We start from the raw sequence: 25,182 nt of genomic DNA, 5'->3' as shown, positions 1-25,182 counted from the left end.
TGTCCCTCCTTTCATTCTCCACCAGTCTGTCTCAAGTCCCTGGACCACTTCCCCAGCACCTTCGGCTCCTGCTTCTGGCTCCTTCACCCTCTTCCAGGGCCTTGGGCCTGCAAGTCCTAGCAGCCCTATTCACAGTGCTAGTCTCTGCAGCCCTCTAGGAAGCCAGTCCCCTCCCTTGGGCTTCCTGCAGCAGACAACCTTGCTCTAGCCTGCAGCTTCCTTTTTATATGGGCCAGCTGGGCCCTGATTGGCTGGTCCAGCCTTGCAGCCACAGCCCTAATTGTCTGTTTCCTTGTAGCCCTCCAGGCTGGGTTTTAACCCTATCGGGGCTTGTGCAGGGCAGATGCCCCGTCACACCATCCTATATAATTCTACAGCAGGGATGGTTACTAAATTCTACAGGAAAGGTAAAAAATTATTGCGGGGTGGGGAATTAAGTTCTATAGGAGTTCTCAATATAATAATAAAGCCAAATCGTGAAGTCCCTGCTCAGATTTTGATCAATCTCTGTACAAACTCCCACTGACTTCCATGGGGAATTGGGCCCATAAGAGCAATGATGTTCGGGCCCCACTGTAGCAGCCATCTCAGGCTCTCATTTGTTTCAATCTAATAGTAATTACTTTGCTGTAATTAATGGTTATGTTTCCGTTGCTTCCCCCCACTTTGTCCATCTGCACAAGGACTCACAAAGGAATCACTAAGCGAGGCCGCAGCATGACAGATAATATGGCTGCTGCCCATTAATGCTGCGCATCGTGACCTATCCAGAGGGAACCAGGGAGGTGACATGAATTTAGTGCCATTTTCATAATCAGTCCTTCACCAAGCTTTTAATTGGCTTATTCCTGATTTATATCGAGCATAAAGAACAGGTGGCTCTAAATAAGGGGCCTGTGCTTCCATGCAGGGTTTTCTGAAGGTGCCATAAACCCAGGGAGTGAACCTTGTCTCCCCACAACTCCAGGGCAGAGCTACCGCCCCTTCATTCTAAAATGGTCTGTTTTAATAGTATGTAGAATACCTGGATGTAAACCTTAGCACAGGTCTCGTTTCTCCTGCCAGAAAGCAACCCCTGCTCCTGTGGTGCCTTTTGTGGCAGGCAGTATGGTTCAATGGGCAGAGTGCTGATTTGGCACTTGGGACACCTGGGTTCTGTTGTTGGTTCTGACCAGTTGTGTGACCTTGGGCAAATCACCTCCCCATTGTTTCACCTCACAGCCTTTCTCTAGTTAGATTCTTCAGGGCGGGACTGTCCCACATTCTGTGTCTGTGCAGCACCCAGTGAAATAGGGTCCTAACCCCAGCTGTAAGAGGCCTCTCCCTCTCTTGCTGAGCCAGCTTTAGCACTGTGCTTTTGCATTGGGCAAGCTGAAATGGAGTCTTGGAGATCAAGATACTTTTGCCATTAGCCAATTATCTTTGTTCCCTTGGCTACTGCAACATTCAGGGAATTGCATATTGTAATTAATCTGAAAGGAGAGCCCTGTCTAAAGAGGTTCACAAAACTCGGCTTTTTCCAACAGAGTTTCTCCTTCAAGCATGATTCAAGTGAGGGCTACGTGTCTGATAAGTCATCTTCCAGTGAAGCCATCAATGAGCTGACAGTGGAGGGAGCACACAGTCCCCTGAGCACAGATCCCCTAGGTAAATGTCAAGCAGGGGCACATGTTCATGGAGCAGGTTTTGGGTTGGCTTGATCTGTGTTTACTGAACTTTCACAACTTCTTTGTGTCTGCCTGTCTCTGCGTGTGTCCCTGTGTATGGGGTAAGGCATGGCATCGCTCTGCCACTTTCCTGTCTAGGCAGCCCACTCCATCACAGTCACCGGGCTAGCATGCCACCAAGTTTCAATGTATTATGAGCCCTTCTCGGGAAGGGGTTTTCCTTTACTCCGCACAAGCCCTGCTGCTAGAGGCCAGGAGGCCTAGAGTTACCTGCCAGAGTCGATTCTCTAAGGTGCTGTAAGCAGGATTCACAGGCTTGAGAACACAGCGCCTGATCTCCCCTCACTTGCACCCATTTCCCACCATGTCTCTGAAATTACTCCTGATTTACACCAGCATTAAGAGTGGCAGCTCAGTCCCCAGGACTGAACAGGGGAATGGCCTCCACTTGTATGTTTGTCCAGGGATTTGTACTAGTCCAATTTGTCACATTAGCTAGGCCGCATGCTTTAGGCCAGTGGTGGGCAACCTGCGGCCCGTCAGCCACAGGTTGCCCACCACTGCTCTAGGTTGAGGGGGAACCTCATCTTAAAATAACTCTCTAATGTTTTGTTCAGATTTGAATAGAAATGACGGCTCTGAGCTGGAGGACCTTGAGGAATCAGTGCACGAAAAGGCAGACTCAGATTCTGATTCAGTTCTAGGGACGCAACCCAGGGGGTACTTCAGCCGGCAGCCTGTGAAGTATTCTCGACCTGCACAGGCCAAAATGAGGCCAGTCATTCACAAACCTTCCAGCTTGTCCTTGATGGCTGCTGCTCTGTCTAGCCCTCTGATGGAGGCTGATGCAGAAGGCAATCCTGCAGACTGCAGCCCCATGACAAAGGAAGTCCTGGAGAAGAAAGGCAGCAGCAGGAGTAGCTCACCAGAGCCCAGCACACTGCAGCGACGTTCTGGAGGAAAACAGCAACTCAGACATTTTGAGATCACCCAGGAAACTGCCAGGATGGTCTCCAAGTTTCAAACCAACAACAGTTCCACAGGGTCCCCTCAAGTTTCTCTGGAAAGGACAAGCACAGACTGCACTGAACCCGAACCAAACCCTCACCTGGGGACACCATCCCAGGAAAACCTTTGCGAACAATGAGGAGTGCACTGCTGGAAAGTGAGACAGACCTGCACTGCCGCCAAGTGCTGCCTGCTGAATGGTGGGGACAGAGAAGGGGATGAGATGAGGACCCAATCCTAGCTTTCTGTTAGGGATGGAGCCTGCAGGAAAGACCTCTGCTATGAATCATCAGGCAGGCTGTGGGTCAGCCCAGAATTTCCTTTTTTTTTACTGTTTAGCAAACTCCAAGAGACCGTTCAGAAATAAGTCCAGAGGACTTACTGCTCTGTTCATGGAAAGCAAACATCTGTCAGTGGTGCCAGGAGTTTTCTGCAAGGGATGGGTTCGGTGTGATACACATTTTAGCACAGTGTGATGAATAATCTAGGCAGTACAGAGAGAGCACAGATTACTTGGCCGCGGATACCTAGGCAGAGAGGAAATGACTGTAAAGATTAGGCCATTGGAGGAAACACTCACAAATGGTCACTTTCTTGAAGCTACAGGCCTCCACTGATTTGTTTAATTCCCAACATCCCTCATTTTTCAGCACAAATCCAGTGAAGCAGTGTGTGTTGATATGGTTTGGGGGTCCTGGGGCTTCTACTGCTGCAATTTCTATTTTCTATAAACACAGATAAAAAGCATGTATCTTTTAGGAAAGAGAAGAGATTGTGCCACCCAGTGAGCAGCCTCAGTGTGTTTCTTTATCTTAATTCCATCTCTCTGCTTTTCCAACAGACCCCTCACTCTCTAGCATCTCTAACTGTTGTGTCACAAACATAATCCCTTGAACCCATTACAGAAGGGCACATTTTCACTAATCCAAAGCAAGACTAGTCTGTATTTTGGTGGTTCTCAACATCTTCCATATCAGGATCACATTAAGACAACACCCTCCCCCTCCTGCCCTGCACATTGATTATTCACCATGGAGCCCTATTCTGATGGTGTCAGAACCAAACTAAGTCCATGTGATGTTTGTTTGAGTAAAGATCTCAAGATTAGGCCCCAGATGAATACATGAATATTATGTAATGAGCTAACACTGAAATATGTAAAATAAAATGATGGGTAGCTACGTGGGGTGATTTATTGTAATAGGGTGCACACTGCGATCCACAGATATGGATTTTCTTGGTTTCTGGTTATGTACAGGGTGAAATTCACCCCTGTGCAGAGGGCAGTGCAAGGACTGGCCACCAATTTAAGCTCCTTTTGCATAAGGGTGAATTTCTCCAATAGTGAGCAGCTGTTGAGCTACTTGTGTCTGAACCAGGAAGCCATTAGCAAATGGTTAAAGCTAATATTACATCTCTCCAAGTCTGCTCAGCATCTCTCTCTTTTTTCTGATAATGTTGGCCACCTTCTTTTTTCTCTTTCCTCATCCCTGATCTTTTTATTTGTTCCTGTTTCTTAACAAGATCCTAAAAGAAACGCTAAGGATTTACTCCCAGTAGTTGTAGAGCTTGGGCCAGAAAATGGGGGAAATCACCCACTCACTCCACATCATGCCTCAAAAGATGTGTATTTAATGTTAATATGTTGCTTTGTATTCTTGAATATTAAATTATCTTTTAATAAAATTTCTGTAGTAAGTGTTAGGGAGCTTTATTACAAGTTCTTTGTGTCCTGTTTGTTTGTTAAATGAGCATTTGTGAAATCCCTGGCTGGACGTTTGTTGGCCTGTTGTCATTATTTGGTTTGTGCCAACAGTGCCCTCAACCCTTTATAAGACAAAAATTAAAGACAGTCTCTATGCTGAAGAGCTCACCATCTAAGGGACTGAAACAGATAAGTCAAGACATGCTGCAAGAGCTGGAAGAGGAAGGTAACCCAGATTTTCCTTTCTTGCCTCACGTTTGAATTGAATTTTACAGGATGAGGTGCTGCCTCCACAGCCCTCCTACACCATGAGAGCAAAAGGCTAAATCTCCAGTCTGAGCTAGGATACCCTGTATGACACGTACAGGTTGCCCTCAGGCTGCACCTTATGAATTCTGTACTTTACAAATCTGTCAAATAGATTCCAGTAAACAAGAGCCACAAGGCAGCTCACATCTGCCCAGACAATTTTTTTATCTAACAACGTTTAAATACATTAAGCCCATTTTGATCGTGGTAGGATTTAAATCCAGAAAATATGCCACTGAGTGAATTTTTACATGGACTCTGTGGAACAGATCTTTAGCCAATGTAAATTGTCATCACTTCAATGGAACTATGACAATTAACTCCAGCTAAGGATCTGCCCTCATGTCCACCAGATGGCACCCAAGAGTCAACATGACCATTTAACTGCTAGTGCAGTGAGCTGTAGCTCAGGAAAGCTTATGCTCAAATAAATTGGTTAGTCTCTAAGGTGCCACAAGTACTCCTTTTCTTTTTGCGAATACAGACTAACACGGCTGTTGCTCTGAAACCTGCTAGTGTTCTATTTCCCTGCAGCTACTGTGTCTATTGGCTGCCTATGCTGCTCTGAACAAATGCAGCTTTTCTACAGCACTACTTCATACTGATTTCCTAACACACACAGACCTTCTGACCTCAGTGTTTATTTTTAACAAATTAAATTATTCTATTTTGCACTTTTCATTCTAGGATCTGCAAGTACTTTGCAAAGACAGGTCACTATAATTTAATCCATTTTACAGATGGGTAAACTGAGGCACACCCAAACGCTAGACCCAGGAAAATAGTAATACAGCCAATTCCCTAGACTCCTATTACAGCTTTTGAAGATTCACTCTCTCTCTGGGAACATGGAAATTGCCAGACCAGGAGTCCAACTAGACAAGTATCCCATATCTGACAGTAGCCCAAACCAGCTGCTTCAGAGGGAAATGCAGGAACCCTTCAGAAGGCAGCAATGGTATAACCTGCCCCCAGGGGAAGTACCCTCCTGACAGAGAGATGTTGAGGCTCCTGCCTGAAAAAAGACACTTTATAGCCCTTCCACAAGTCTTGGTTATTTTTAATCCACGCTATAATGCTGGTTATTCTTGTTATCCCTGTAAATGTCCAAGATTTTCCTTATATGCAGTGTTGTTGTAGCCGTGTTGGTCCCAGGAAATTAGGAGACCAGGTGGGTGAGGTAATATATTTTATTGGACCAACTTCTGTTAGTGAGAGAGACAAGCTTTCAAGTTACACAGAGCTCTTCCTCAGGTCTGGAAAAGGCACTCAATGTCACAGCTAAATACAAGGCTGAACAGATAGTCTAGCATAACTAGCTGGCACATATTCTTAAGGGATCAACCTTTTCCTTAGTCCTATTAAACTCTTGACCTCAAATATATCATGTGGCAGTGAGCTCCACAGGTTACTTGGGCATTGTGTGAAAAAGCATATGCTACTCCTTGTAGGGGAAGCTTTGAAGCCTTTGCCTAATCGAAACGGTACAATTTCTGCCATCCAGCTATGCCCTCTGCTTTTCCTTCAGGCATTCCAATAAATACAACAATGCTGCTTGTGAAAATGTGCTCACTAAGTAAATCGACATTGCTCACTGCTTTCTGCAGGGCTGATATTTATTCAGTAAAATCAGTGTCAGGGCTGTCTTTCCATCCAGGGCTCCAGCACTGCCAAAACTCTCATACGTGGAGGGAGAATCCTTCAGTATGGATGGATGGTCAGGCAAATCTTTCCCACTTGTGGTGGGTTTGCTGCATGCCTTAGAGAAACATTTAAAAAGCTATTCACTCCATGATGTTTTAAGTTTTCCCAGTTAGCATCCCTGGAGATGCAGTCAGTTCTTACTGTGATGTGTCTATGGGATTGCCTTTGTTCCCTGTCTGATCAAATTACAGGAATAAAAGGAAATGACCCCTAAGAACATAAGAATGGCCACACTGGTTCAGATCAATGGTCCATTTAGCTCAGTATTCTGTCTTGTGACAATGGCTGGTGCCAGATGCTTCAGAGGAAATGAACAGAACAGGACTCCATATCATGTCATCCTGTCCCAGTTTTTGTCAGTCATGAGCTAAGGACATCCAGAGCATGTGGTTGCATCCCTGACCATCTTGGCTAATAGCCATTGATGGACCAACCCTGCCTGAATTTATCTAATTAATTTTTTAACCCAGTTATATTTTTGGCCTTCACAACATCCTCTGGCAATGAGTTCTACAGGTTGACTATACATTGTGTGAAGTAGTACTTCCTTTTGTTTGTTTTAAACCTGCTGGTGCTTGTGCTATGTGAAGGGGGTAAATAACACTTCCTTATTCACTTTCTCCACACCATTCATGATTTTCCTCACAATTGCATGATGTTAAAGAATGGAGGTCACAAGTAAAGGCCTGGAGCAGCTGACTGTCTCTTGCGTTTTGGGGCAAAAATCCAGCTTATCTTTGTTTCTTCCTTATTCAGTGTAACCAAAAAACAAGCTGCAAATGACCCATGACAGCTGCAGTGGAGGGAAGGGCAGCAGTGTATATCTTTTAGAGATGCTGCAGGGATCTCTAGGCGTTGATTCCATGGGGACAAATTAATCTAAATTCAAGGTTTCCATCTTAAATCATTAATCACACAAAAAAAAGATCCTGCCCAAATTCCCCCACTATCCAGCTACCAAAGCCCTTCTGACAAACAAGTGAAGCATCTAAATCAGTATTTTGCTTCTTCTCCCTGTGGGGTGCGAAGAGTGATCGTTCCAGTCCCATCCCCCACAGCATTACTCTGAGCTAACAAACCAGCAGATTAGAGCATTAATTGCAATAGCCTTTCCAGCACAGACAGGAAGCAGAATGCATTACCAAAGGCAGCCTGAAGATGCTGTGCATTTCCCCCTCAACTACCATCCGCAGCCCACATAATTTAAACCAGTTAGCTGTAATCACTGCCACATGCAGGCATTTTCTTCATAGTCTCCCCTCACAGGATGAGTCACTCAGTTTAAATATGGTTTCAGAGTAGCAGCCATATTCAGTCTGTATCCATCAAAAGAAAAGGAGGACTTGTGGCACCTTACAGACTAACAAATTTATTTGAGCATAAGCTTTCGTGAGCTACAGCTCACTTGATCAGATGCATGTAGTGGAAAATACAGTGGGGAGATTTTATATAGATAGAGAACATGAAACAGTGGGTGTTACCATACACACTCTAAGGAGAGTGATCAGGCAAGGTGAGCTATTACCAGCAGGAGAGCGGGGGTGGGGGAGGAACCTTTTGCAGTGATAATCAAGTTGGGCCATTTTCAGCAGTTGACAAGAATGTCTGAGGAACAGCGGGGGGAGCAGTTTAAATATGTTGCTACAGAGAAGCGTTTTCTAATTAAACTTATCTGCCTCTCACTGGGGATCTGAGAGGGTCTGAACACAGTTGGACAAACTCCCAGACAGAAAGAGGGGTCCAAAATCATTCTAGCTAATCTGTCTATCCATCCATCCCTGTCATTGTGGTATCTAAGTGCTTGCATTTTTTGTGTTAGGCCTCTTTGACTATGGATGCTGACCCAGCCATGTGACATTGACCCAGGTCAGGTGACTGAGTCCAAGCAACACATATCCATCTTTTACAGTTTTTTGGTGAGTCACACTTTTATTACAACCCAACAGAGACTGGGGAGAGAAGGCAGAGTATGCAATTTCCTTTCCTTTGAGACTGAGGCCCATCCTCTGCCTTGATTTACCTCTCACAGAACTCCAGCAGGGGCTGCGAGTGGCACTTATTCTGCTTTTGAAACTGAGTAATGGAGAATCCAGGCTGAGTGAGCTATCACAGGCACCACTTCCTAGCAGAGAGATTGAACTCGCTAGGGAACAGCATCCCGTGGGTGGTGATGGAAGCCTCTTCCCCATTGTGGTGGAGTTCTGATTAAGGCAAGAAGATTTTTGTCTTTTGTAACCACTTTATTTTTTAAAATATATTACATAAAACAGTAATGGCAGCCTGCTGTCAGCTGCGGGCACCATTGTCTCCTCTCCTCTACCTCAGACGCTTCCCTCAAAAAATGGAAGATGCGCTTTCCTGCCAGCTATCTCACACAACGGTGTCAGCTACTGCATGCAATAAGTCATTTGAAACTCAGACTAGCCAAAACCCTGGTGAACAGATGGCAGAGAACAGACCATCCTCAAATTCCTATGGTGATAAAGTGCTTTGAGATCTACTGCTGAAAAGAGTTGTATAAATGCTAGGATTTTGTTAAAAGAAAAGGAGAACTTGTGGCACCTTAGAGACTAACCAATTTATTTGAGCATGAGCATGAGCATAAATTAACCAATTTATTTGTGCATCCGATGAAGTGAGCTGTAGCTCACGAAAGCTTATGCTCAAATAAATTGGTTAGTCTCTAAGGTGCCACAAGTACTCCTTTTCTTTTTGCGAATACAGACTAACACGGCTGTTACTCTGAAACCTAGGATTTTGTTGGTTGTGGTGGTTGTTTTTTTTCTTCTTTCTAGTACAGGGGATTTTCAAAGGGGACTAAGGCAAGCTCCAGCCCTCGAAATATCTGCCCTCAGCTGGGAAAGTCTGGTATAACAAGATGGCGCTAAAGCATGCTGGTTTTAACGGTAGACCCCATAACAGGACACACACAGGCTAGTCTGGCAATGGGCTTTAACTCAGTCTTTTTCATACAGCCCCAAGGGCCATTTTGAGGTCTTACTGTTTTAACAACTAGATTGATTGTGAGGGCATCAATGGTTGCGGCTGCAGGGAAATCTTGCAAAAAGAAAAGGAGTACTTGTGGCACCTTAGAGACTAACCAATTTATTTGAGCATGAGCTTTCGTGAGCTACAGCTCACTTCATCGGATGCACAAATAAATTGGTTAATTTATGCTCATGCTCAAATAAATTGGTTAGTCTCTAAGGTGCCACAAGTACTCCTTTTCTTTTTGCAAAGACAGACTAACACGGCTGTTACTCTGAAACCTGTCATTATGCAAGGGAAATCTTGATTATTCTGGGCCAGCAAGCTTGGGGGCCTTGGGTGTCCTCCAGACTTTGTTTTTTCAGATGTATCTAATATTTTATTTATTTTGTTCTTTGAAGTTGAAATGTAAGAGCTCAAACTAATTCACACAGGGAAACATTGTGCTCCTAGGCTCCTTCCTGTCTTTGGTGCCTTATTTCTACTTTAAAGGACTGGTCCTCAAGTGTGTATTGCAGGACATAATTCACAGTCCTGGATAAGTCTATGAAGTGGAATTATCCCCAGCCAGGTCTCATGCTCATGTCCCATTTCAAAGCAGGGGCAGAGAATCCCTTGTTTATTGGCCTATCTGCTGCTAGCTGTTTTCCAGGCAGCTGCTCTCTGACCCTGTGGCTCTGAGCTGGTTCCTAGGGGATGCAGTTATGATAGGTTTACAGATCATGGGAAGGTAAAGCCCTAGTAACCTTAACAAGGAGACTTTTATCAGCCAAACCATCAAGAAACAAACCGCTTGCTTTGAGCTTGTTTTCATCAGTCAATATTAATTCAGGATAATACAACCACCTAATCCAGCCAATGAAGACACTTCTGAGTCTCAGCAGTGCTCAATGACCCTCTTATCATAAAGTGAATTAAAGGCCTGAGGGTTTCACAACTGGAGACCTTGATTCCAGGCTGGGTGCCTCCTGGCACCATCATTGTGAGGCAACAATTGGGTTAAAGAAACTGAATCTGATAGATTAGGAAAATTCAACTATCCATTAAAATTGTGAGGTTAAATAGAAGGTGAAATGTGTACAAAAAGGGGCCATAGTTCTGAGACTTGGTGTCAGGAATCAGGAAACTCAGTTTCCCAGCAACCTAACCATCACAGCTGGCCTGTAGTGGACTGTTTGATTGGCCACCCTGCCTGATTGGTGGGCAGAGTCCACAGATCAGCTTACACCCGGCAGCTGGAGCAGTGGTGGTTGTTCAAAGCCTTTGTTCCTGGCTGTTAGCTGCTTGTTCCAGCCTTGCCTTGTTCCAGGTAACCTGGCCCTGACCCTTGACTCTGGTTCCTGACCTGGGGCTCCTATTCCTGGCTACTGACTCCTGCTGTGATGGGGGGAGGGATTTTATCAGCAAAAAGTAAAAAAAAATTTTTGTTTCTGCCTGGCACATTTCCCCTTCCCCAAACCCCTAACACAGTTATGTCTTGACATATTCAGCAAATGTCGGCTACTAAACCTTTCAATGGAAGGGAAAGCAGCTAGTAACTGGCTCAGATAAAGTTAATTATCCATATAATAGCAGGGTTTTTTTAAAAAAAATTTCCAATTAACTATTTATTTTAAAACAATTACAACCCAATCCCTGTGATCATGGTGCCATCACTACTGGATCCTCTGTTAAGTACAAGATCCTTAAACAGGGGGGTAGTTGGATCCCTATTGGGGGGCCAGAACCCCCTCTTCCCACCAGAATCCATTCCTGATGGGAAGAGTTGTCCCATGCAGGCACCGCTTCCCACTAGAGCTGAGAGAGGCTGGATGTGGATTCCAAGGCCATCAGGAAGGGAGCCCCGCGCACCAGGGCCTGTGAGAGAGGCAGACACACACAAGGGGCTGCTCACTTGATGAGCTTCTTGGCCTTGAAGCGGTGGTGCAGGTAACAGTTGCTAGGCAGCTATAACTTCCTGTGTTCCTCAGGCTTCCTCTCTTTACACATCTCACCTGGAAATCTGAGTTTTCTCCCTCTGCCATTGACATTGAGTGAGTGCATTAGGGGCCTGGATTAAATGCCCATTGAATAAATGGGACTCCCTCCCTTGGTTCTAGTGGGTCGAGGATCAGGCCCTAATTCTATTTTCCCCTACCCAGAGGGCCAAATTCTGCTCTCATTGAGACCAGTGTAAATGTGAAGCAACTCCACAATCTACGGGGGCAGAGCCTGGGCCTGTGTTATTTGGATTTTACTTTGGGATCAGTATTTGTGTGTGGGGTATGATTGAGCAGATTAATGACCTTTTAAACTTAATACTCCATTAGTATTTCTAATTTTGTGTGCAGCAGAAAAATGTGGATTGTGTGCCAAATCCTCCCCTCAGTTACACGTGTTCCCATCTTCCATGAATATCAACTAGACCAAAGGTTTTCAACCTTCTTTCATTTATGGACCCCTAAAAAATTTCAAATGTACGTGCAGACTCCTTTGGAAATCTTAGAGATAGTCTGAGGACCCTCAGGGTGCGTGGACCACAGGTTGAAAACCACTGAACTAGAGTCACTTACATTAAACCAGTAACAGGATCCCATAGAAACTAGAGCTAGATGGGAAGGATCTAGCAGGGCATGTAGCCAGGATTTTCAAAGCAGCCTCTGCCATCCACTTTCATTCAAACTGGGCACCTAAATCCTTCAGGCTTGGTTGAAAATTCCGTTCTCCTGCCAGGGGCCGCTGCAGGCATGTTCCGGACGAGGTCCTCTCCAGGGCCAACCTTTTCCCAGGCCAGTTTTAAATGTCTCAATGCCAGACTGAATTTCACCATCTTTCCCTCTTCATGTTCAGCTTAAGTGGGCAGGCAGGGACACTTCAGAATGAGCTGGTATTTGTAGTTTCTCATGGTCTTGCTGCCTACTGCTTTGTTGTTTATTCTCTGGCATTTGTGTTTAAATAAATTAAGGCTCTGCCTCCTGTTCCGGAAGGAGCATCTGTGAGTTAATTGAGGCAGGGATCAGGGAAGCTCAGTCAGAGTTTCCTGACTTATCTTCTGATAGTCAGGTCTTTAATTGTCAGCAGGAAGGGTTGGAGCAGATCCGTACCTGGGGCTTCAGGGGGGCTATCCCTGTGTCACTTCCTTCAAAGAAAGGGGCTCTCCAGGCAGTCTGTCCAATCTGACTGTGTTCCCTTGTGGAGATACCTTGATACCACCACCTTGAGAGCAAAGCCCTGTGGGGTTTGCCAAAGGGGCTATCAAGGATCCCAGATCCTTCTCAGATATAACAGTTCCTACAAAGCAGGGTCCAGGGGAAACAAAATCCTGCAGCTCTCTTTGGGCGCTCAGGGCTCTGTGGGGCTCAGAACCTTCTTTCTTCTGGCCCCTGCTATATGTCACTATTTCTTGTTATCTGCATGGACCAGCTGAGAGTCTGGCTTACATACGGGATATTTTCTAAAACTGCCTAAAAGAAGGGGCCTTGGAAATGGGCAGCTCAGCTTCTTACATTACCTATGAACCTACTTCATTCAAAAGTAAGGTCCTTGAAACCATTAGCACTTCTAAGCCGTTTGCCTTTAACACCCTCATCCCCTCTACGTAAAGCAGAGAGCTGCCATCTGATCAGAACCTGGGGCTTTAACAGGAATATCTTAATCTGTTGGTGTTTGGTACCTAGAAGCCAGCAGAGACCCTGCCAGTATGGACCCATACTCCATACTGCACCCAACAATGGCACTGACAGAGACTCATAGGCAAGGGGCCTCTTAGACAATCTACTGCTGACTTCAGTGGGAGCAGCACCAGGCCTCCTGGGCTCATGTCAGCCCATCTCTGACCTAGCTACTGCACACGCACATGCACCACATGTCAAGTGGGTGCTTACAGGAGTAAGAGCTGTTGTTTAAATAACACTGTCTGTCTCCCGCCCCCCCCCCCCCGAATATGTTTAAAATGCCTTTGAGAGCGTCATGCACAAAAGATCCTAACACTGAGACATTAATGCAACATTATGGCCCAGAAGGTTTCCCTCCTACAATAAAAGTGAATTTAGAAGTCTCAGCTCTAATGCTCTAAATGCTCAGATGGTAGTAGAGTCTTAGCTAACTAAGGTGCCAACTGCAGCATTCACTTTTTTTCTTTGTAGAGACAAAGAGCTAGCAGTTCTTCCCTCATGGATTCTTTGGCAAGGAGGGACTCAGCTCTCTTCCTAAAAGGAAAAGGAGTACTTGTGGCACCTTAGAGACGAACCAATTTATTTGAGCATAAGCTGTAGTTCACAAAAGCTTATACTCAAATAAATTGGTTCCTCTCTAAGGTACCACAAGTACTCCTTTTCTTTTTGCGAATACAGACTAACACGGCTGTTACTCTGAAAGCTCTCTTCCTGTCGCCAGGAAAGAGAAAATTGTAAAAGGCTTTATAAGACCTTTAGTCTGCCCAGCACCCCCTTAGAATGGCAGGAACACTTTCTTCTTCCCAAGGATATTTGATTCTCACTATAGCTAGAAGTCTGTGAGCAAGGCTAAATGGTTATTGCAGGAGCTGGTTGAATTATTTGCTGTGGAATAACGAACTTGCTCCTATTGAAATAAATGGCAATCCTCCCACTGGCTTCAGAGGTACAGCATCAGGCTGAATGTGCATTGGAAAGGTCGACCTTTTTTTCTCTTTGCAAGCAATTTGCAACTTGATCCAAACTTTCTTATTCATACTTTGCCAGGTGGTTCATGCAAATAATTTTCAGCCTCTGGGAATTTGTTCTTTGACTAATCACTATTCTTGATGTGTGTCTGGTCACCTGACTCATGGGGTATTGGTTCTGCTCCCTCTGACATGTTTAAAACTGGGGATTACTGGATAACAAATAGTGCACTTCCAAAATGCATTTTTTGATGAATAATTGTAATGCACTGTGCCACTGCATGTGATCGGGATTCCCTCTAGCAGACCCAGTGAGGATCAAACCTGCTGTGTATTCATAGCTAAAAGAGTTACTCTTTTTTAACCAAACTGCTAGGGCAGGGGTGGGCAAACTTTTGGCCCGAGGGCCATATCTGAGTTGCAAAACTTTATGGAGGGCCTGGTAGGGAAGGCTGTGCCTCCCCAAACAACCTGGACCCCACCCCTATCTGCCCCCTGACTGCCCCCCTCAGAACCCCTGCCACATCCAACCCCCTGCTCCTTGTCCCCTGACTGCCCCCTCCTGGGACCCCTGCCCCTAACTGCTCCCCGGGACCCCACCCCCTATACACCCCCTGACCCTTATCCACACCCCTGCCCCCTGACAGGCCCCCTGGGACTCCCACCCCCTATCCAACCCCCCTGTTCCTGGTCCCCTAACTGCCCCGACCCCTATCCACACCCCCGCCCCCCGGGACCCCAACCCTTATCCAACCTCCCCGTCCCCTGACTACCCACCCCCCAGAAACTCCGCCTCATCCAACTGCCCCCTGTCCTCTGACTGCCCCCCGGCGCCCCCTGCCTCCTTACCATGCCGCTCAGAGCAGGAGTGGCGGGCCAGAGCACCGGCGGCGCAGCGCACTGAGGCTGCGGGAAAGGGGGGACAGCAGAGGAGGGGTCGGGGTCTAGTCTCCCCAGCCAGGAGCTCAGGTGCCTGGCAGGACCGTCCTGCAGGTTGGCTGTGGCCCGCAGGCCATAGTTTGTCCACCTCTGTGTTAGGGTGTTGTTATTTTGTAAGTCTCGCTTGCACCCAGCAATCTTAACTCTGCCCTCTTGGCTGGCCAAGATGAATCAATCTCTAATGGTGACTCCATTGTCTGCAGTGACGGAGTGAAGTTGATTATTATGGTGTGTATTAATAAGCTGGATTTCACAGTAAGCAAGTGAATGCTAAGGGGGGTTCGTGAGGTTTATGCTGTACAGGAGTGACTTTCATCCTTGGTCATGAATGCCCTGCATTCAGTCCTTCCTGACATCCATGGTATCTGTGTGGATGCAGCCACAGTTCATTAAATAATAATTTGCCCAACAATAATTAATACCCAGCAAATGGCCAAATCCTCTCAAGCAATGAATGCCATAGTACCATCAATAGCAGCCCTAGCTTGCCAGTTGATACATTAATCCTTTTATGTGTAGTTTTGTGTCCACTATCTTTGCCCATCTTGGAGCTGGCACGTGGGGATGCTCCTTGAGTTGGTCTCCCTGGGAAATGTATCAACTTGCTCCAGTTTCATTTTCCCTGGAGGCTGCAGATGTGATGAGAAACTAGTGATAGCCCTGCATTTCAGTGTGGTTAGGAGCAGGGTCAGATGCAGGGATGATGCAGTCACTTAGCACCTCCCATCTGAGGAACTTAAAGCATTCTGCAAATGTGAACTAAATGAGCCCAATTCAGCCATGAGACAGGGGCATGTTGTTCTCTCTAGTTTAAAGAGGGAGAATATGGGGGTAAGGGAAAGAAATGGGGGTTCTGATAAGCTGTTACAATTATTAAAGAAGTTGAATGTCCTCTACAGTAAAATACATAAACCCAAATGTTTTCTATTTGATGTTTAAATGTATTTATTGACTTGTTTGAAATGGGTGTAATAAACTTCAAAAAGAAAAGGAGTACTTGTGGCACCTTAGAGACTAACCAATTTATTTGAGCATGAGCTTTCGTGAGCTACAGCTCACTTCATCGGATGCATACCGTGGAAACTGCAGAAGACATTATATACACACAGAGACCATGAAACAATACCTCCTCACATCAGGACAGTGGGGTGGGAGGAGGTATTGTTTCATGGTCTCTGTGTGTATATAATGCCTTCTGCAGTTTCCACGGTATGCATCCAATGAAGTGAGCTGTAGCTCACGAAAGCTCATGCTCAAATAAATTGGTTAGTCTCTAAGGTGCCACAAGTACTCCTTTTCTTTTTGCGAATACAGACTAACACGGCTGTTACTCTGAAACCTGTCATAAACTTCAAAAGGCTTCTTGCTGCAGCCATGAGTTCAGCGGAATCCATTCCAGAGTGCTAAGCACTTCCAAAGGATTGCATATCTATGTGCACTGCAATTCCTGCAGAATTCATGAACTGAGCTGGATCAGTTCTCGATTTCCAAGTTGCACCACCTAGGTGCTCAAAGAAGTGGCAGTGGTGTTATGCCAAGTAACAGACATAGAAATCACTCTAATACGGGATATGGTACTCAGTATATGAATAGTTTTGTCTTTTTACCTTTAAAAAAAATTGCTAATGTCACCCTTATGCACCACGCTTCCTTGGTTTCAAGTTCCTTAGCTCTAGCAAATACTAGATCAGAAAATTACATTAATTACTCCTGCAGTTTCCATTGGTTACAATATTTGCTTTTACTTCCTGTCCTAAATTGTTGTGTAGCGCTGCTGTGTGCTGTATCCTGTAAGATAGTTGCTATGTTTCACGCCAGAGGTGGCTCGATATTTTCAGTGGTCAGTGAAGTGATCCACAGCTATGGTTTGTATATTAGCTTGTAACCAGCTTTGGGATCCTGCAGGGTGTTATATGAATGCAATATATGTACAATGTTCTCATTTAATTGTTAAATGTTCTGTTCTAATAAATTCAAAAATCTGCTAGCAGATCAGAGGAGGAAGTATGTTGGGTGGAAGATGCAGCGGAACGTGAGTGTTTCTCTGAATTTCTTGTTGGGTCCAAAAAAGACATCAGGAACAAAAATGGATGATGTGGTTTCTATTCTTGTTTTTGTTTCTTTTAAGTTTTATGTTACACTGATTTATTCCTCTCTTGTGGACACATGGAGCCAACGGCGCTTGTAGCAACACAGAGAGCAAGAGCATGAATTAGCTGAATATATGAATATCAAATGTTTAGCCAAGCCTTGCACATTTCAAACTTTAGAAGAATATTGTACTCACTGGACTGAATGCTCAGACCGTGGGTGACAATCTGCTTCTGCCCTTTAATTTGCAACATGGCACAGACACACCCTTGGGTGTTGCACACCTTAATATACACAAGTCAAGTGCATGCAACAGAGAAAATCTGGAACAAATTAAATTAAATGTGCACGTCTGGGCATTTAGATCAACTGTTTGTGGCTGGAATCCTTTCAGAGCACTGGCTGCCCTCCTCTATCATTTATTTTAAAAAAAGATTTGTAGAGCTGTAATTCAGTCTGTGCTTAAACAGTCAGTTTGAGATATTTAGCAGTGAGGGCCTGCGTGACCATCAGCTTTGTTGCCCTTTTAAACTAATTTAAAATACATATAAATGTTTTTAATATATAACAGTTCTGTAAATGTAACTGGCAGGCTTCCTACTCTCCAGACGTGAAGGGCTTAGTTATAAGTAAGGCTGGGTGTTTGTCAGGGTAAAAGTCAGCTTTTTCGTGGCAAAAAAAAAGCTGAAAAAAAAGGAAAATGACTTGGTCTGTAATGTTTTTAATTATGATTATGTTTATTTTCCATTGAAAAAAGGGCTAAATGCTTGATATCAAAGCTTATAGGAGTATAAAGTTAACAAAATGGCACAAAAAAGAACCAAATGTGTAAAAATGAATGGGAGAGAATTGCAAACCAGGTTACAAAGACTGCCTTTTTAGGAAAAAACCCGAAATGTCACAGGGCCAGATGAAGTCTCAGTTGTGTAGTAACTCCATTGAAGCTATCGCAGCTCTGCCTTTTCCACATACAATGGAGATCAGAATCTGCCCCCTGGAAATCTTGTCATGTGAAAAATGAAAAGTCTTGGACCCTGATTCCTATATTTGGATCTGCTGGAGCAGACCACTGTGCCGAGCCCCGAGGAGCCAATTACAGGATCAGGGCCCAAGAGGGTTGCCAATTTTGGTTGGACGGATTCCTGGAGGTTTCACCTCATGGCATAATATTTAATTAAAGATTAATCTTTAGTTCCTGTGGACTCCAGGACAATCCTGGAGGATTGGCAACCTTAGGACCCAAGTGAGGAGGTTTTATGACTGACTCCAAACCCTTTTGTAAAATGTTTGCTTCCAGGCAGATGCTGTGGTGAGGCTCTCACTCTGCTGCAGCCACCTGACACCTGCCCTGTAGGTGGGGAGAGGGCTGCAGCATGGAGCGGGCAACGCTGTGAAATGTTTTGACCCGTGCTAGTGAAACCTGCCACTGACTGGGCCGGATCCTGAAGTCTATATCTATATACTAGGCAGTGCTGTCTAGTGGCTAGAGCATTCGATTCCCAACTCAGGAGACCGAGGTTCTGTTTCTGGCTCTGCTACTGTCTGCTTCAGTGACCTGGGGTAAGTCACTTTCACCTCTCAATTTCCCCATCTATAAAATGGGGATAATGGTATTTTGTAAAGTGGTTTGAGATCTGCTGATGAAAAGTGCTATATAAGAACAAGGTATTCTTATTAGTCAAGCAAAGATCCTGTTGGCTTCACTGTGAGCGTTGCCTGAGTTAGGAGGTCAGGATTTGGCCCTAGGGCAGTTTGATGCAAGATGTCACTTCGGGTTAGAGTTGGGTGCTTTGTTCAGGATAAAGCTGCAGTCCTGCTGTAGCCACTCATTCTCCAGCTGGAGGCCTTTGGGAATTGATTTTGTGTTTTATTTCCAGACTTAAGCAGAAAGGCATGCTAAACAGTTTTTGTGACTCTCCATCCATAAGCGGCAGGCATCTGACACCAAACTGAACAGAGACCTGGGGGAAATGGCTTTTCAGAGAGAATTCCTATAAAAGCAAAGGCAAAGACTGAGGTGTGTGGAGTCCTTGTCAGATTCCCTTCCTTTCCAGTGAGTGCCAGCTAAACAGGGAGCCTTCATCTCCCGGGGCTGCAGCCAAGTCCAGAGTGAAGCAGGGTGCAGCCTCCCAGTGAAAGGAGCCGGTGCCCAGGGCTGCCCGCATGCAGCTCGCAGAGAGGGAGCTTCCACCTCGTTTTGTTTGTATTAACAATAGTGCAAAGTGCCAGATAAAATTCTCTTTGGTTAAAAACCGAGTCCGGGTTCATAAACACAGTGACCCAACTTGAGCTTAACCTTAATGTGGCTTCCCATAACATGACATCACGCAGGGGCCAGGTTACCCTCCTATTCCAAAGGGCTGCTTCTGCCTGCAAAAATGCCTCCCCCCCCCTGCTCCCCTCCTGCCGAGGATAATCTCCTTCTTCCTGTGTGAATTAGGAGAAGAGATGCAGGGCCCCTGGACCATCCTGTCTCCAAACAAAACGGCCTCAATAACAACCCTCTCCACCCCCCGCTCTGTTTCCTCTGAACTGCTGCAGAACAAATGCTTTCTGCTTAGAGGGTGCTGGGGTGTCCAGGAATTGTGCAAAGTGCTATCAAATTGCTGCACCTTTTTAAATCACTCCTAGGGTACTTACCTAATGGATGTCACAAGGCTCTGGGTCAGGAACCTAGCAGCATTTGAGTCACTCGTGTCCAGTCCAGTCCATTCTTATGCTCATTTATTCCTTGTGCTTTCAACAGTTTCTCCAACAAGATCATCGTGACCGGATTCTAATCTGGACTGATTGTGTTCTGCTGAACTTAATTCCCCCTGGAATTTTAGGCCTTGTCTGCAATGGGAATTTGTCCTGATTCCAGCCATCAAAACCAGCCACAGATGCAACTACTGCAGTGCTAACCCCAAGTGCAGGCAAGGCAATTTCTAATCACATCTGTCCTTGGGATTTTGTCCTGGAGTAACTACAGCAATGGATGGCTGTTGATTGCTGGAACCAAAGCAAATTTCCGTTGCAGATAAGGTTACAGTTGAGCATAACATTCTTTGTCACTTCCCGTCCTAAACTGCCATGCAGTGCTATTGTACTCTGGCAAATAGTTGCTGTGTTCCACCCCAGAGGCAGCTGCATTTCAATGACAATGGGTGGTGTGATTCCCATACTTCTAAAACACTTTCAGATGGAAGGTGATATAAAGGTTGGCTATTATCCTAAGGAGGTAAGGTGCATTTGTGACTTCCTCTTAGGGTTGGGAATCCCAGGGCCATTTGGACTTTGGGAAGCTTTCATTTGAGCTGAGTTATTTGTAGAGTTGGGGTGGGGGGTCCTCTTCCAGGAGATTTCCAACATTCCTAGGATTCCAGGAGAGGGGTTCAGTGGTAGGTAACTGCAGTTTGCCATGAACAGGAACAATCACAGCTATGAGGCTTGAACAAAAATCTTGGCTTTAAGGTTGTTTGAAAATGCAAAATCTATTAAAACAACTAACGTTGCTTTGAAAAATAAGAGAGTAATAAAAGGGATGCAAACATCTATTATTTTTGGAAACATTTCTCCACTGGTTCTCTGCTGGGCACCAGAATGTGATCACATCTGCAGTCCGCTCTGAGATCAGGTTACTGAGTGCCTCTCGACTGAGCAGCTTTGTTGGTGTAGGCTGTGAGGAAAAACTACACAACATGCTAAAAACCTGCCCTGAGCCAGTGAAACTGGAATAACCCATCAGACTAAAGTGGTGCAATTTGTGGAATGGACTGTAATGTCCCTCTAGTCTTCTTGGCCTTGTCTGCGCTAAATGATTTTTGCATCTTTTTTTTTTTTTTTTTTAAGTAGTGGTGCAAATGAGGTGCTGAAGTGCGCTAGCTGAAAATGCTGGAGCCCTGTATGTACTACAGCGTGAACAAATGATAGGGAAACTGGTGGAAGATTTTCAAATGCAGCCCTTGGGAAGAAGGGTGGCCTTGGGGTTCAGGAATGGGAGTCAGGAGACCTGGGTTCTTTCCTGGGTCTGTCATAGACCTTACTTACTTGGGTAAGTTTCAGAGTAACAGCCGTGTTAGTCTGTATTCGCAAAAAGAAAAGGAGTACTTGTGGCACCTTAGAGACTAACCAATTTATTTGAGCATGAGCTTTCGTGAGCTACAGCTCACTTCATCAGATGCATGCCGTGGAAACTGCAGCAGACTTTATATATACACAGAGAATATGAAAAAATACCTCCTCCCACCCCATTGTCCAGCTGGTAATAGCTTATCTAAAGTGATCATCAGGTGGGCCATTTCCAGCACAAATCCAGGTTTTCTCACCCTCCACCCCCCCACACACAAATTCACTCTCCTGCTGGTGATAGCCCATCCAAAGTGACAACTCTTTACACAATGTGCATGATAATAAAGTTGGGCCATTTCCTGCACAAATCCAGGTTCTCTCACCCCCTCACCCCCCTCCCAAAAACCACACACACAAACTCACTATCCTGCTGGTAATAGCTCATCCAAAGTGACCATTCTCCCTACAATGTGCATAATTAAGGTGGGCCATTTCCAGCACAAATCCAGGTTTTCTCACATCCCCCCACCCCCATACACACACAAACTCACTCTCCTGCTGGTAATAGCTCATCCAAACTGACCACTCTCCAAGTTTAAATCCAAGTTAAACCAGAACATCGGGGGGGGGGGGGGGAGGAAAAAACAAGAGGAAATAGGCTAATTGGGTAAGTGACCTGAGCTCATCATGCCTCATTTTCTTCATCTGGGATTTTCAAGAGTCAGGTTCCTTTTGAAAATCCCAACATCCATCTGTGAAGCGGGGATAATACTTCCCTGCCTCACAGAGGGGCTTGTGAGGGTTAGTTAACTATTGTCTAAGAGACTCTGACAAAGGGGGTAGAGAAATGCAAGATCTGTTATATTAGTTTGTATTATAAAAGCCGGAGCACTGAGTTCTTGACTATCTTTGCACCTTCCTATTAAGCAGCTGACCCTGGCCACTGTCCGTCTAGACATGGAGTTACTCCACAATTGCTGAATAATTCCATTTGTGGGTCAGGGTGGGGCCTTCTTCTGGTGTAGCTGGACCTGGGTCAAGCTAAACAGGAACACAGCGCTTTTATTCCGGAATAAGAGTGGCCAATGTATGGAGTTATTCAGGAATAGCTATTGTGCTTAAACAAACCTGAATTAACTTTCAAGCGTAGACACAGCCTGACAAAGGTCCAGCTGGACACTTGGTGCGAGCCCGTCTAATTCCTATGGTCCTGTTCTTTGTACAGAAAATCCTCTGTGGACACAGACCGGCGGGACCTCAAACACACTCCTGACCCTTATATACTCTTCAGGTCTATGTCCGAGGTGTGGCTCTGTTGTAATGAGACATTGACCGTTCATCTAAAACCAGTTATGCTGGGTGGTTTTTGCTGATTGCAGTGGAATCTGAGAGCTCTCCCCCCCACACCTCTTCATGTAATCAGAGCTACCAAGGGTCCCACATTAGGATTCCGAGCTGCGATGCTTTCTCCAGAGCAGCCCATGCTCTGCACGCACAGTTGCCAACTTTCAGGTGGTAAATAAGCCCCCTGACTTTCACAATAAGCCGACAACCAAGCTAATCCCATTTCAAAACGGAGCTGAAACAAGACGACCCCTAAGAACTCCAACACTCTGTGTCTAGATTTTCCCCCCGCACCTCGCGTGCAGTCTGGGACTGTGGTGGGCCTGCTGTGCACCCCTGACGCTGCTGCTTGCCAGGAGCTGATCCAAAAGAAAGAAGCTACAAGCCAAAAACTAGCCAACAAGGAACTCACAAACCAATTAAGGCAAAACCAAGCCCCGTTTTTTTGGTTTTTTTTTCCACTGGTTTAGCATGTCTGTAACACTGTTCTTCCTGCTGCTGCTTGTTTGTGGATTTCCTCCATTCTCTTAAGAGAGCAAGATGACTCCAGATCCTGGCTCATCTCTATTGTTATGGACTGGAGGGAATTTGCAATGCACACACCTTTCTGATATTTTTTTATTGTGCTGCAGTATGCAAAGCAGAAATGCTAGCAGAGTAAACATGGTTCTGGAGAAAGGCCAATTTAGGATGCATTCTGCCTCTGATGCCCCTTTGCCTGTTATCTCTACGTGGACTGGGACCTCACTGGGTCAGGGATTCTTCTCTTGTGTCTGTGCAATGCCCAGCACAGTGGGGCTCTGGGATCAGTGGTTTAGAAGACAAACGTGGAAGGAATAAGGGTGTAAAATGCTACAGTGACACCGCGGTGCTGCTGTAGTTCATCAGTGTAGATGCTATGTATGCTGGTGGGAGGGGTTCTCCCATCAGCACAGGGAACCCACCTCCCCAAGAGGCAGTAGTTAGGGTGATGGAAGAATTATTCCGTGGACCAAATGGTATCTCTACAAGGATTTAGATCAGCTTATCTACGCTGCTCAGGGGCCTGGATTTTTCACACTGCTGACAGAAATAGTTAAACCAACCGAATTTTCTTGTGTAGACCTGGTCTAGGTTTCCCTCTGGGAAGACACTCATGCAGTCAAGTCACAGTGTTCTTTCTCTCTCTGTTTTAAACAAATCACTGTCAGATCTCCTGAAATTAAGAAGGTTTCAGAGTAGCAGCCGTGTTAGTCTGTATTCACAAAAAGAAAAGGAGTACTTGTGGCACATTAGAGACTAACCAATTTATTTGAGCATAATTAAGAAGTGAGGTCTGCCTCATGGGAGCTTCCCACTGAGAGGTGCAAAGGGAAGAAATCACCTGTGAGTCTCCCCTGCTGCAGGAGGTGCATTTCCCCCTCCCCCTGTTAAATCTGTCACCACAGGGGTCATGTGTTTCCTCCTCCCTTAGGCAGGTTTCAGAGTAACAGCCGTGTTAGTCTGTATTCGCAAAAAGAAAAGGAGGACTTGTGGCACCTTAGAGACTAACCAATTTATTTGAGCATGAGCTTTCGTGAGCTACAGCTCACTTCATCGGATGCATCTGAGGAAGTGAGCTGTAGCTCACGAAAGCTTATGCTCTAATAAATTGGTTAGTCTCTAAGGTGCCACAAATCCTCCTTTTCTTATTGGGGTTGTAGCAGAGCAAGTTAGCCAGGAAAGGGAGCTGTCCCAGGTCAGGCCCTGTGCTCTGCCTCTGGGGCAGAGACCACCTCCGGGCATGTCTACACTTGCCATTTAAAGCGGAAAAAGTCCGTTTTTTGTAGAAAAACTGTCGGAGCATCTACGCTTGCCAATGACTTTTTGTGGTGAAACTCAGAAGTTTCACCGCAGAAAGAAAACCCCCTCCACAAGAGGCATACAGCTCTTGCCGGTGATGCTTTTGCGGTGATGTGCAAGTGAAGACACGTTCTTCCTGTTTACAGAGCTTTTAGCCTCCGTAGGATCTCCCACAGTGCCGAGGTGACCACTCTGGTCAGCAGCTCTGCTGCTCTGATGCCAGGTAAACAGACATTCACCCCTCCCCTGTAAAGCCCCAAGAACTTTGAAACTCCCCTTCCTGTTTTCTTGGCAAGTGCTCACCTGTCCTCTGGCCAGGTGACAATGGCTGTTCCACAGAGCAAAGGATCCCCTGCTTGGAGCAATGCTGAGCTCCTGGAGCTGATCAGTGTCTGGGGAGAGGAGGCTGTGCAGGGACCCAGGATGCCCCGCGATCACCCCCCCTTCCCATAAGACCTATCGTCAAAATGGAGAGAGCTGCACTGTGGGATAGCTGCCCTTAGTGTGCTGCTCTCATCAGGGCTGGTCTTAGTCTCTAAAGGTTTCAGAGTAGCAGACATGTTAGTCTGTATTCGCAAAAAGAAAAGGAGTACCTGTGGCACCTTAGAGACTAACCAATTTATTTGAGCATGAGCTTTATTATTATTCGGATGCATCCGATGAAGTGAGCTGTAGCTCACGAAAGCTCGTGCTCAAATAAATTGGTTAGTCTCTAAGGTGCCACTAGTATGCCTTTTCTTTTAGTCTCTAAAGCAGCTGGTTCCTCTGGTGGAAGCTCTCCAGAGGACAGTCTGTACCACTCCTGATTTTGGAGGGATCAGAGTCCAGCACTCGAATGAAATGAAGGTTACCATTAGGTGAGGCCTTGGGGGTGGGAATGGAGAGAACTCCCCCCCACACCTTAATTGCTGTTCGCTGTGCCCATTCATACAGTG

At 45.6% G+C, this 25,182-nt stretch overlaps 1 protein-coding gene across 1 annotated transcript in view; it reads left to right on the top strand.

The window, feature by feature from the left end:
* Positions 1-4,379, top strand: part of GMIP (GEM interacting protein) — a 40,228-nt gene extending 35,849 nt beyond the window's left edge. Inside the window, exons 22-23 of the mRNA XM_073318686.1 lie at positions 1,527-1,647; positions 2,285-4,379. Coding sequence (XP_073174787.1) covers positions 1,527-1,647; positions 2,285-2,814 — 651 coding nt within the window. The 3' untranslated portion in view covers positions 2,815-4,379. The remainder of the gene's footprint in view (positions 1-1,526; positions 1,648-2,284) is intronic.
* Positions 4,380-25,182: the final 20,803 nt, after the last annotated feature.

This window comes from Lepidochelys kempii, chromosome 20, assembly GCF_965140265.1.
Source record: "Lepidochelys kempii isolate rLepKem1 chromosome 20, rLepKem1.hap2, whole genome shotgun sequence".
In the NCBI taxonomy this organism is placed as follows: Eukaryota; Metazoa; Chordata; order Testudines; family Cheloniidae; genus Lepidochelys; species Lepidochelys kempii.
The sequence above is the reverse complement of the archived record's forward strand: the minus strand, read 5'-3'. Positions and strand labels throughout refer to the sequence as shown.